Here is a 12853-nt window from a genome sequence, read left to right on the forward strand (position 1 = left end):
GGCTGTGTTTATTAATGAGAGATGGTGCAACCCAGTGCACATCTATATTAAGGAACAACTCTGCACTAAGGACATTGAGTTACTCTCCTTCCGTATAAGACCTTTTTCCATCCCGAGGGCGTTCTCGCACGTCATGGTGTTTAATACGTACATCCCCCTCTCTCTGCCGATGCAGCAGCCACGTGTGAACTACTGCTTGCAGCGGTGACTCGCATGCAGACCTTCCTTCTGATCAGTGGGGACTTTAATCACACCTCGCACTCTTCCACTCTCCCCATTTTCACCCAGTGAAGTGCCATACCAGGGCGAACAAGACGCTGGACTTGCTGTATGCTAATGTCAAAGACTCACACACCTCTGTCCCCCTCCCCCCACATGGCAGCTCTTATCACATGCTGGTACATTTGCTCCCTGAATAGACACCCAGGGTAAGAAGAGAGCCTGCACAGAAGAAGTCTGTGAAAGTGTGGACTGATGAGGCCAGTGAGAGACTTAGAGACAGTTTCCACATCACAGAGTGGGAGACACTGAGCAGCTCTCATGGTGATGACATAAAAAAGCCTGATCCGCTGCACCACAGACTATATTAACTTCTGTGTGGAAAACATTGTGAGGGTACGGTGTTTCTCCAATAACAAACCCTGGGTAACCCCTGAGTTTAAAGCCCTAGTGAACAAGGCTTTCTTCTCAGGGGACAGAGAGGAGCAGAAGAGAGTTCAAAAGGAACTCAAGTAAAAGATCATGTAGGCCATGGACATCTACAAGAAGAAGCTAGAGGAGCGATGGGAACAGAAAAATGCACGGGATGTGTGGAAAGGCCTGAAGACCATTGCTGGTCATGGACAGAGCAGAGACCGAATGACAGCTGAAGTAGACCAATGCTTGGCCAATGAACTGTTTGTCAATATATTTGATTCCAACCCCACTTCCCCTGCCACCCTCCCTCCCCCATCTTCGCACACCTCAACAACCAACTCTCCCTAACATCTGACCAGGTGATCAGTAGAGAACTGAGACAGCTGAAAATCAGGAAAGATGCAGGACCAGACGACATCAGCCTCAGACTGCCAAGGGACTGTGCTGATCAGCTCTGTGAGGTGGTCACATACAGTTACAACCTGAGCCTCGATCTGATGAAGTTCCCGGTTCTGTGGAAGACCTCCTGTGTGGTTCCAGTTTCAAAGACTGCATACGCAAAAGATGCAAACCACCACAAACCTGTTGCCTTGACATAGTGAAGACCTTGGAGAGAGTCATACTTAGCCATCTTCACTCTGTGGTAAGCACAGCGATAGACCCCCTGCATTTTGCCTACAGGCCAAACATCAGAGTGGATGATGCTCTCATCTACCTGCTGCACCAGATGCTGACCCACCTGTAGACTGCTGGAACCACTGTGGGAGCCACGTTATTCAAGCGCTTTAAACACTATTCACCTTGCACGTCTATGAGGGAAGCTGGAGGGGCTGGGAGTGGACAGCCAACTGGCAGCATGGACAATTGACTACCTCACCAACAGGCCATCAGTAAGACAAAGGAGATTGTGATAGACCTCTGGAAAAGGATGTTACCTCAAACACAGGTGAACATCCAGGCCTTGGACATTGAGATAATGGACAGTTTTAAGCACCTGGGTGTAGCCCTCAACCATAAACTGGACTGCTCTCACAACACTGACGCCCTGTACAACAAGGCAGCATTGTACATCAGTCACCTTGTACAGGATAACTGATGTAAGTACCACCTGTAAGGTGGTCAGTAATGTCAGTGTACTGGACATCACAGTAATGGACCATCAGTCATTCTATGACTGTGGTATCTTCAGCTATGCACTACATTGTTGTCTGCTGGGGTGCAGGCAGCACTGACTGGGACAGGAAGAGACAGAACAAGCTGTTAAGGAGGGTCAGCTCTGTCCTGGGAAAAAGCGGTACCACAGATTGTTAATTATTGTATTATTTTGTTGCCTTGTAGTTATAAGTGCTTTTGCACACACACGGTATATTCCACTTTTCAATTTTTGAAAAACTGCTTTTTGCACTGTACTCCGCCACTGTGAGCTGCTTAACAAGTGAATTACCCTGCTGTAGGGTCAACAAAGTTAACTTTAATCTTAAAACACTGATGTGATTTTCTTTATAATACACATTAACATTGCAGTGCACAATATACTGTAGGCTGTAATGTAGAAACATTACCTCATAAAATTTACTAATTTATTAAATAAAATTGACTAATAATGACAAATTTTCCTCACAAAATGCAAAATAGCGAAAGCATGATACATGTACTGTGGTGCTTAAAGTTTGTGAACATACATAGTTTGCATAAATGACCTAAAATGTAGCGCGTGCCACTGAAGTTAATGAATAGAATCATCTTTCAAGACACATTTGTTGAGTAAGATTTTTTTTTTCTTTATTCTGTCAAGCTAAATCCGATACACACTAACAAAAATGTACTGGGACAACAATCTCTCAAATAAAGAATTTGAAATACCCTAAGGGAAATCCTAATTATGTTTTTGTATTCTCTAGCAGTGGAAGTTAGCAGCCTTCCTTTAAAAATCCATGTGAAAAAACGTGGCTAAGTGATGAGAGATGCTTAGACCTGAGGATGAGTGGTTGGCAAACTAGGCTAGCTCTAACAACAGCTCAGTGGGGTATCACAGAGGATATCGTTTCAGTTTTCAGGCCCATGGTTACTCTGAAAGAGTTCCTGTCACAGGACATTAATACTTTGTTGTTTGCCACTCTGTGTATTGATATGAAGAGATGCCACTGGCAAGTGTGAGAGGGTGACAGTGCAGCTCACTGCAGAATGTGACAGGAGGTGAGAGCTTAAAGGGAGAGCCACATTTCTCGATCCACATTAAAAAAAAATATATATTTTCATTCTTAACGGAAGTTCAACATGACATTTATTCATTCATTTAGGTTAAACGTAGTTTATAATCCTTAAAATATAACAAAAAGGATAGGCCTTATGAATCTGAAAATCTGGACTTTAACCTGTGAGTTCTCTAGTACAATGTCCAGATGATGTGTATGAACCTGCTCCTGGACACAGCATTTGAAGTGAGCAAATGGCCATATTGATGACATTTCTATGAGGTGACTGCAATGTCAATATCTTTTTCTGTCATCGTGAACACTTAACTGAAATGAAGCTTTCTTAAGTTTCCTCTTATGTGTTTCTTATGTGTGAAACAACAAATTCAGGGAATGTCCAGGCCTGATTCTCTGGACACTTTCCAGACTTCATATGTGAAAGAATCATCACTGACTCTCATGAGTGGATTTTCTGATTGCCAGATATTCAATATAGAAACAAAATGACCAGTCAAATATTCTTATTGCACAAATACAGATGTAGCCATTAAAGGCGTCATGGTTTTTGTGTGTCCACAGTACCCTACTAGTGGCGTTCCGTCATGAAGGTAGTGTGTTTGGTGAGCCGGTAAAGTGCTTTAATGGCACAGAGAGGCAAAAAAAGAGACATAATCACCATGGATTGATGTCTGCTCATTTTTAAATTAAAGTCCGATCAGGTTTGTATTAAACTGAAACAAACGTAAAGTGTGTCAAAGTTTTAAAAATTCACAATTGGCACAGTTTATGAATCTGAAGCTTCTTTTCTTACTCCTGTTGTCTCCATCAGTCTGGGAGTTGGGAATAATTTATTATTATCATCTCCTCATAGGCTACTGTGTCCAACATGTAGTTCAGTGGTGTTTAGAACAGTTTATTTTAAACTAATCTAATCATGAAAAATCCCGAAACCTAATCTATAGCCGTTTTACAGAATGAGCTCTGGTTAATAAACTTCTCCTCTCCTCACACAGGAGAGGAGGGGGAGGCCCCACCTCTCAATTTTCACCTCCTTTTCCAGCTGAGATGGACGTGAACACGAATTTAATGGCTTTAAAAGTCGTGTCCTGTCTCAGTATCAGACATATTTAATAATAACGGGCTAAATAATGAAGTTCCAGCTGTTCTGTTTGGATCATGAGCTCTGACGTGGTGTGTCAGTGTTTATGCTTTGTTTCATGGCGAATTCCCCCAAACAAACTTGGCGGGTAACCATGAAGATGGTCTCACACATGAGACGCCTAAATGACAACTTCTTTTAAATATGAATGAAAACCCCCAAAGCTCTGCAAACATCAACTTGGTTCTACTACTGTTTTACTTTTTCCATAAATCTTCTGCGCTGCTTTGTGGTTGTGTCGCAAACTCGCGACTATACAGGAGAGTTACTAAAAGTGAAAATCCATTTAAAATTTGGACAAGAAGCAGATTGACTCAGTTTCTACTCGAAAGAGACAATAAGCATTGTGTTAACTGGAACCCACCACCTCACGTGTTTGTTACAGCAGCTCCCGTTTGCGGCTGAGGAGACGATCAGTCTGTTCTCTTGTACACAGCAAAATCACCAGGGTTGAACAGTTCGAAAATATAAATGAAACACTCTCAGAGTTATTGTTGTTGCTGTTAAACCTCCTCTGTCCTTTAAAAAACAAACACAAATACAGAAACTACTGTAACTGTGATTCCACCCAGTCTGCTAAAATCTGTCTTCATGAACAAATACATTTTATTCTCGCTCCTCCTGTTTCTGTAACCACACAGTCATATTATTCATCTATTGTACCAGTAAACTATTACAGGTGCAGTTTATATTCTGTTTTCAATTGTTCTTTTTTAGGATGAATATAATGAGAGTAAAACAATTTGCGTTATCAATTTAATTTCGCCTTTGTCCTTCATTGTCACTCCAACCAGTCTGATGATTAAAAAACACCAACAAGCTCTAGTAATTCCCAGATATTAAAAATGACGCACATGATTTAAACTGGACGTTAGATTGATCACATAAACAGTCATACAACACCACATATAAGCCTATTTTTTCTTTTATTGTAAGAGGCTCTGAACAGTAATTATCTGTGTGTTGGCTTTATAAAGTCAGATTAACTACAACATATTTTGGTTCCTTAAAACTTTGTGTTTGGGAAAAGTTTGCTGTTCTCATGCCTCTTGATTATTCCTGAATATATCTACTACTCCAGTACCTTGTTGGTGTACAAATACAGGTATAGTGTATAATACTGGGACGTTACGTTGTGGTAGGGACTATGATTTGCACATGCACCAGGTGCTGTAACTCTGAAGTGTAAGCTGAGCGCCACCTACAAAGCGTATCATGTCATCACATGGCATCCAAGAGTGACAAACTCAGGCAGCAGAGACCGACACTTTCAATGCCTACATCTATAGGATTTGACAAAATAAATAAATAAAAAATTGTTACAGCCCTACTAGATTTTATTCAGATTTGAATTAAAGGGAATCCAATTAAATAAGACATTTATTTACAAAGGAAAATTATCCTATGTGATCCCAAATCCAAAATTGGAGTGAGGTGTGTCAATCAAAGGCACGACAAGTCAAGTGTGATACTCAGGGGTCCTGCTGTATCACCTACTTTAATGATTACTTTAAGCACAGACAAGGCAGAAAGTAAAAGTCTTCTCACTTATTCAGCTGCACCGTTTGTGTTGACAACAAGCCAGCTTGATATCTGCAGACTGTTGGCTGCCAGCTTTGGCTTCGCTGCAGCGAGAGACTGAATAAAGTGGAATCCACACATCGTTCATTCGACTTCCACGGCTTCACCTGGTAGCCAGAAATAATCTCTTAAAAAAAATTAAGAAAACAAAATTAACCGAGAGCTCAAAACGATGTGTTGAATCAGATTCTCTGCGTTCATATAATCTCTAGGTTCTGTATGAGATGCAAACCATCTCTAATCTTGACAATCCCATTGACAACTGTTCCCATCACAGACTGGTCTCCTTTAAATACCCAGCTATCAAACAAAAAATAAATAAAAACACTTTAAACTGCCTTTTTCTGTACACATTGCAATAATCATATTTCACCTTTTTATATATTATTTAACTCTAACAGAATTACCTACAAGTGATTGGACATCTATGTGGTAATTTCTTAGAGAATGTGAAAATGTTCAGAAAAGTTCAGCTATTCTTATGTGGATTTACTAGTGTGGTTCAGACCATTGTTCTATTCCGTGACCCCATTTTGACCAAGCTTTAGCTGTTGGACAGATGGTCTCACATTTGCCTCTGGAAAACTTTGGTATACAGAGGAGTTCATTGTCGACTCAATGACTGCGAGGTGCCCAGGTTCTGTGGCTGCAAAACAAGCCCACGCCATTACTCCTCCACCACTGTGCTTGAGGTGTTTCTGCTGAAATGCTGTGTGTGTTTTTACCTAACATGGGGCTGGGCATTAAGGCAAAAACTTCACTTTGGTCTCATCTTTCAATAGGACATTGTTCCAGAAGTCTTGTGGTTTATTCAGTTGCAGTTTTGTAAACCTCCGTCATGCTTTCATGTTCTTTTTAGACAACAGAGGTTTTCCTCCTGGCAGCCCTTCCAAACAAACCGCACTTGTTCAGTCGTCTTCTCATTGTGTTGTCATGGACTTTAACACTTAAAATTTTCAGCGAGGTTTGTAGCAATCTCCTGGGAAGATTGCTAACTGCCTTGAATGCTTTCCACTTGTGAAAAAAAAATCACTGCAAAACGGTAAAACTCTAAATAGTTTAATACAGTAAGCCTTACCAAATTGGTGTGCAGAGACAGCATTTGTCTTTCCCTCTGGGCATTGTGTTAACACACATCTGAATGCTTCAGACCAGCTTTTATAGAGTTCTGCACACCCGCTGATTATCAATCAAGGGTTGATGATGACTGAAGTGTTATAATTTCTCACTATTGTGCCATCTAAGTAAGTCACAGTAAGTGAATATACATAAATAAAAAATGCCAGTCAAGTGTTATCTTATTCACACTCAAAACTGTCTATAATGGCCAAAAGCCCTTGTTGCGGGCACATTAGAGTTACTTATTATTACATGAGGCAGTGAGGTTGCTGGCTAGCAGGCTACACACGTTGTGTGCAAGGAAACCACATGCTTAATATTTTATGAGACATTTGTATTACCTTTCTAGGTCTCTAGCCATCTTAGGAAATGCCACAGAATAATGTTGACTTTGGATTTTGAAGCCTACAAATTTTGCCCTTACGAAACATATTCAATTCAGCTACAGTTTTTTAAAAACATTTTTTATATTTTACATATATCATTTTATATTCAGATAAACAAAAAAGGGTCTGGTAAGGCAAATATATGTATGTATGTATGTATGCATGTATGTATGTATTTAAAAAGGAAAATTAGGTGTAACATATGTGTAACATATTCAGAACCATTTCTGGATTTCTTCAATTTTTAAAAATGATCACAAAAAATGTCTATATTCCTACATATTTTATCCAGTTTTAAACAAAGTTCACACAGTGACCTGAAGCCTTGAAGCCTCTCTGTAGAGTGATTTCAGCTCGATGGTTAAACTGTGTTAACAGTTTCTTTCCTTTCGTAAAATTGAAGAAGCTGGAACCAACAGGACTCTACATTATTTTGGCTGTCCAATCAAAGTGAGCAATGGCCAACAAGGGCATTGGTGATCTGACAATTTATTGACCGGTACTGGACAGATAACTGTCTCAACAGCTCTCAATTAATCAGATCAATAAAACCTTTAAGTCAGAGTAGCTAGACAGAAATCACTAATACATAAACTATATGACAGCCCAATTTGGATAGTTTGGAAAACAATACTGAAAAGACTCAGACCATGAGTGAAATGATGTTATGTTCTGGTAAAACTTGAACTTTCCGCATTGTACGCACTGCATTGTATACCAGGTGAACCCCAGAGTCTGCTCATCAACTTCCAGTATAAGCTCCCTACAGTTAAAAGGTCTAAATAATTTTTTTTTAATTAATTATATTTTTGGTAGCACTTGCTAGTCATTTATTTATTTGGGTTGATTTTATAACCTAACCTGCAACTGTGTAAGAAGGCCTCACTTCTGAGGAGCTTTCAAATGTCCAAACCAAAAACTGACACCACAACCATGATATGAACCAAACCAATTTTTTTTCCACCCCTATAAGCAACTTTAAATTATTCAATGTTCATGTACAATCACTTATTCAATATTTACTGCCATCTTACCTATACAACCTATAGAATATGTCTATGCACATTAAGCTTTGTGTAATGAATCTGTGAAATGTTTCTACACAGGCTTTCTGGAAGGAGAACGGCTTCTCTGGTGAAATAGTAGCAGGATCTTCCACTAACTGTCCATTCTCTGTTACCTTTGATGCCACCAGCCCCAGTGGCAATGCTGCTTTGGTAGGATTCATTGCTGGTAAACATGCATCTCAATGGAGCTCCAAAGAGGTACTGTAAGGTATCAATGTGTAGAATGATTCAATGATTAATATGTTTTTGTTTAAATAATTCTAATTTAAACTCGTCAGTCAGTTTGCAGTGTGGCTTTTGTGCCATTAGTTTGACTTACTGTATCATTGTGATTCATTATGACAACAGGTGAAATCATCATACATATAATTGGTAAACAAGCAAAGTAATTGATGGATTTTTTTTTTTTGCTTGATGGATTATCTAGATTGATGGATCATCCAGATGATGTATTGCATTTAAATAGTTTCAATCCGATATCATACATATTGCACCAAATCACAGCAGAGACAACTTAAGACACTTAACAGTGTCAAGACATTAGAGAATATATAAGGATATTAATATTATAGGGAAGCCCAACAAATCCCCCTTAAGCGGATAAAAACTGTGGTTTGCTTGACAGCAGATATATATTGTGGTTTGCAAGATTGCAAGGCTTATATTTAAATACAGGAACACATTGTATACAAAAATACTACACTCAGTCTCTCATGCATGTTAGGGTTAATGTTACGTGTGTTTTTGTGGCGAGATGAAACGTGCATCTTCAAATGATGTTATTGTGTCAAAAAATGCTCAGGGGCACCATTATAAAAGCTGCATGAGAGATTGTGAACCACCTGAGCTCTGAAGCAACACAGCATATAGACAGCGAGTCTGCCAGCTCTCAGCAGCCCTACTGTTTCTTTAGAAAATATAAGTCATTATAGGTTGAAAGGTTATGCAATTCATTCAAGTTGATATTTTCTTGTGTCTTCTCCTCTAGTATTATTTGCAAAGGAAAATTAGCTTTTGTTTGTCTCTGTGTCCACCAGCTTGTATTTACAGATAAGCTTTATACTTGTCAATAAAACAGACTTGTTTTATGTTCAACAAAGTATTAGTCAAAAGACACTCATTTATTGGTCTGTCTTAAATGAAGACACCATGAAATAACACAAACTTATCTATAAAGTTTGTCAGCATTTTTTAGCATTTGTAAATTCTTGTCAAAAAAAAAAAAGGCCAAATTAAATTGGGCATGATTTAATGTTGTAAAGGTGAAACTTTTTTTATAAGCACTCTATTTTAGTTTTTTGCCAAGACTTTGTGTGCTGGAGCCTATCAAAATTTCTTAGCATAGAGACATGCTGGCAGGTCTTAGTTCTTAACACACACACACACACACACACACACACACACACTTTAACATGTACGTAACACCAATTTAGACTCTAATTCACAAGGCATGAGTGACTCCAGACAGCCACTATGAGGCCTAAGGGGTTTTAAGGCTTGCTAACATAAAACTCTCCCTCAAATGTGCTGCTACACAGCCCCCCACCCCGGGTCAAGTGAGTCAGAAAAGAAGTTCAAACAGTAAGTGGCACCACATTTAGCCACCTCCTCTACATAGATGACATCAAGCCACATGCCAAGAATGAATGGAACATCAATTTCCTAAACCACCCAACATGGACTTATTGTGAGGACACTGGGATGCAATTTGAATTGGACAATTGTGGTTGCATAGTACTAAGAAAAAGGAGGGTAGTAAAGACTGATACTACCCTCACATAGCAGATCACATTGCATACAGACCAGCTTTGAGTATTTTATCACATAGTTGCATGGAAACCACAATGAGGAAGCCAAAAAAAAAAAAAAAAGACATTAAAATATGATCAAAGGGTACCACCTCACTAGGAGGAACAACCTCAGGTACCCTGCCAGCATAGTAATCTGGCTAAGGAGGACATGGAGACTGCCAATGTGAAGACTCAAACAGCTGGAGGATCCCCAATTCTAATCCCTGGCCAGCTGTGGCCTCTCTGTGTGGAGTTTACATGTTCTCCTCGTGCCTGTGTGGGTTTTCTCCAGGTACTCTTGTTTCCTCCCACAGTCCAAAGATAAATGTTTTGCTTATGTAGTGCTTCTAGCTAAAGAGCTTTACTATGCTTCCCATTCACACACACACTCATAGACCAATGGTGGTGGTTGCCATGCAGGGTGCTCAATTGACCCACTGGTAGAAACCTGGTGTTTAGTGTCTCACACAAGGACATTTTGACATATATTCAAGAGTGGAAGTCAGTCCACTGACTTTGTGGTCTGTAGACACTGTCTTACCAAATGAACTACAGCTGCCCCCACAAAGATACATGTTACAAATTGTTCTGACTCCAAATTTCTTGCAGATGTGAATGTGAGTATGAATGGTTGTCTATGCATCTCTGTGTTGGAGATAGGCTGAATGCCTGTCCAGGGTGAACCCCGCCTCTCACACAATGACAACAGAAATAGGCTCTAGCTGCTGCGACCCTGAAAAGGATAAGCGATTACAGACAGCAGATGGATAGATGGATGATTTACATTGGATAAAAAAAATATTTACACTGGAAGTCTGTAACCATCGCTTTCTGTAAATGTTGCAGATTAATATGGTCATGTTTTAACAAGTAATGTGATGTTTCTATTAACAGCGTTTCCTCTCCCAGACATGGTTTTCACACACTCACACTTTATCCTTCTTTTTGTTGCTTTTCTTGTCCTTATTTACATTTTCATTTAGTCCCTTTACCTTCGCTTCACCTGAAAAAAATAAATAAGCCCAGCTCTGTTGTTAGTGTTTTGGTATTTTAGTCATTATCTTGACTTGAAACAAAGCTCAAGAGTGGCTATCTCCCCACTGTGTCGTGCTGCACAGGGTGCTAAATAATTAATTTCCACTCTGCTAAACAAAGGAAAATAATGTTGGTCTATGTGAAGCAAGTGGACACCAATGTAACAATACATACTCTTTGTGCTGCTGGTGTATAATGGGTGTTTAATTTGTTAATGTCACACTGATCATCCACAACATTAACACTGGTAGTCTTAATAATGTCATGGAGGATCAGCATGGCCACTCTGAGCAATGCGCAGCTACACAGCCCGATACATAGCAAAATGTGGCACACTGTATGTAGAGGTGGTAGATGTACACAAACTCAGTACTGAAGTAAACATGCAAGTACTGGCCTAAATATTCTCTACTACATTCAGCCGATTATTTCCATTTTACCTAAAATACAAAAGTAAAAGTACTATACCAACAACACTATGTATTTTAAACAATACTGATTGTGTTAATTATGTCAAAACATGTAGAATAATTAGTAAAAATAAAGGATCAAATATCACTGTTGGTAATGGTGGAGCTGATAATCTCCTTATGTGCTGACACATGGTTAGTTCATAATGATGAATCAGCATTTATTAGATCATGATATGTTTTTTTTTTAAGAATACAACATCATATGGTATAATTTTTTTGGCTGAACAATGTAAATTCATATTATAATGCTGTTTTTAGGTTTCTTTTTTGGCTCTCATATACAGTTAGACTGCCACCTTCAATGCAGGAATGTAATGGATGCCCCCCAAACACCCTCCCACCACAACAAACTCAGCTTCCCTTCACCCAGCCAAACACAGACATGTACGCTGTAATCTAATGTTATGTCACAGTTTACAGTTCAGAATGTGGGTGTTTAAATTTCCATTAACACACTTACTGCTGCGAGCTACATGGAGTAAAATAAAATGGAGTAAAATGGAATGTTAGAGTTTTTTTAAAAATAGGTGGCAGCCCCAGAACAGACACACGCACTGTATTTTTAAATATACAATTCCTTTTCTAAAGCAAGCAGCTTCTGTTTCCCCATGTTAGCTGTGACTTTAATCTCCAAATTACTGCACATGAATATGCTGTGAGCAAAGGTGAAGTGACATGCAGATGAGAAATCCTGGACAATTTTAAAACAGCTGTCAGCATGTTTTATGGTTACCTGTCCTTTTGGTCCTCAGGCCTGGGCTACTCTGTACGTAACTCACCATGTGCAGTATTACGACCAGGAGCATGTGCTGACCATGCTTGAGTTATTTAAATTGAGTACTGCTTCCTATGTCTAGCTTGGATTGGTTTCTGGAATCTGTATTCATATTTTAGCAGCCTGCTGTTACACTGATTGACGAGCGAGTATGTGGCCATAAGAAATGTATAATATAATGTTTTCTCTCGTTTGCAGGCTGGAGTGAGAAGAGAAGCTGTGATTTCCAGTCTGGTCAACTACTTGGGTCCTGAGGCCGCATCTTTCATCCACTATCAAGAGAAAGTAAGTACTTCAGTGGCAGATGTCTGAGGTACTAAAACAATAATATTATGGTTTGAGGCAAAATTTTGTAGTCCCACAATTTATATTCCTATTTTTACCCTGGATCCCAGTGAGGAAAACTTTTGTTTGTATCATCTCTGTCAACAAAACAAAACAAAACCAAAATGATTAATTTAAATCAGCAGTCCAGTTGAAAGAAAAAGTGCGTAGCAGCTGGCTTTAGCTTTATTATGCGTCCAGTCTTATATAGTCTAAACTAACCTCATATAGTGATATATGATAAAAAATGATATAAACAGGGCCCCAAAAAAGACCTATTATCACCTTTTCTTTCCACCAGTTTTCCCAACAC

General features: G+C 39.2%; 1 protein-coding gene across 2 annotated transcripts in view; it reads left to right on the forward strand.

Annotated features, from left to right (window-relative positions):
• The window catches only part of si:ch211-127i16.2 (probable flavin-containing monoamine oxidase A), a 58317-nt gene that overhangs the window by 24798 nt on the left and 20666 nt on the right, over positions 1-12853 (forward strand). For both annotated transcript variants that reach the window (XM_067484923.1, XM_067484924.1), the window contains 2 exons: positions 8183-8341; positions 12415-12501. In XM_067484923.1, the coding sequence (XP_067341024.1) occupies positions 8183-8341; positions 12415-12501 (246 nt within the window). The remainder of the gene's footprint in view (positions 1-8182; positions 8342-12414; positions 12502-12853) is intronic.

Source organism: Channa argus, chromosome 18 (genome assembly GCF_033026475.1).
Source record: "Channa argus isolate prfri chromosome 18, Channa argus male v1.0, whole genome shotgun sequence".
In the NCBI taxonomy this organism is placed as follows: Eukaryota; Metazoa; Chordata; class Actinopteri; order Anabantiformes; family Channidae; genus Channa; species Channa argus.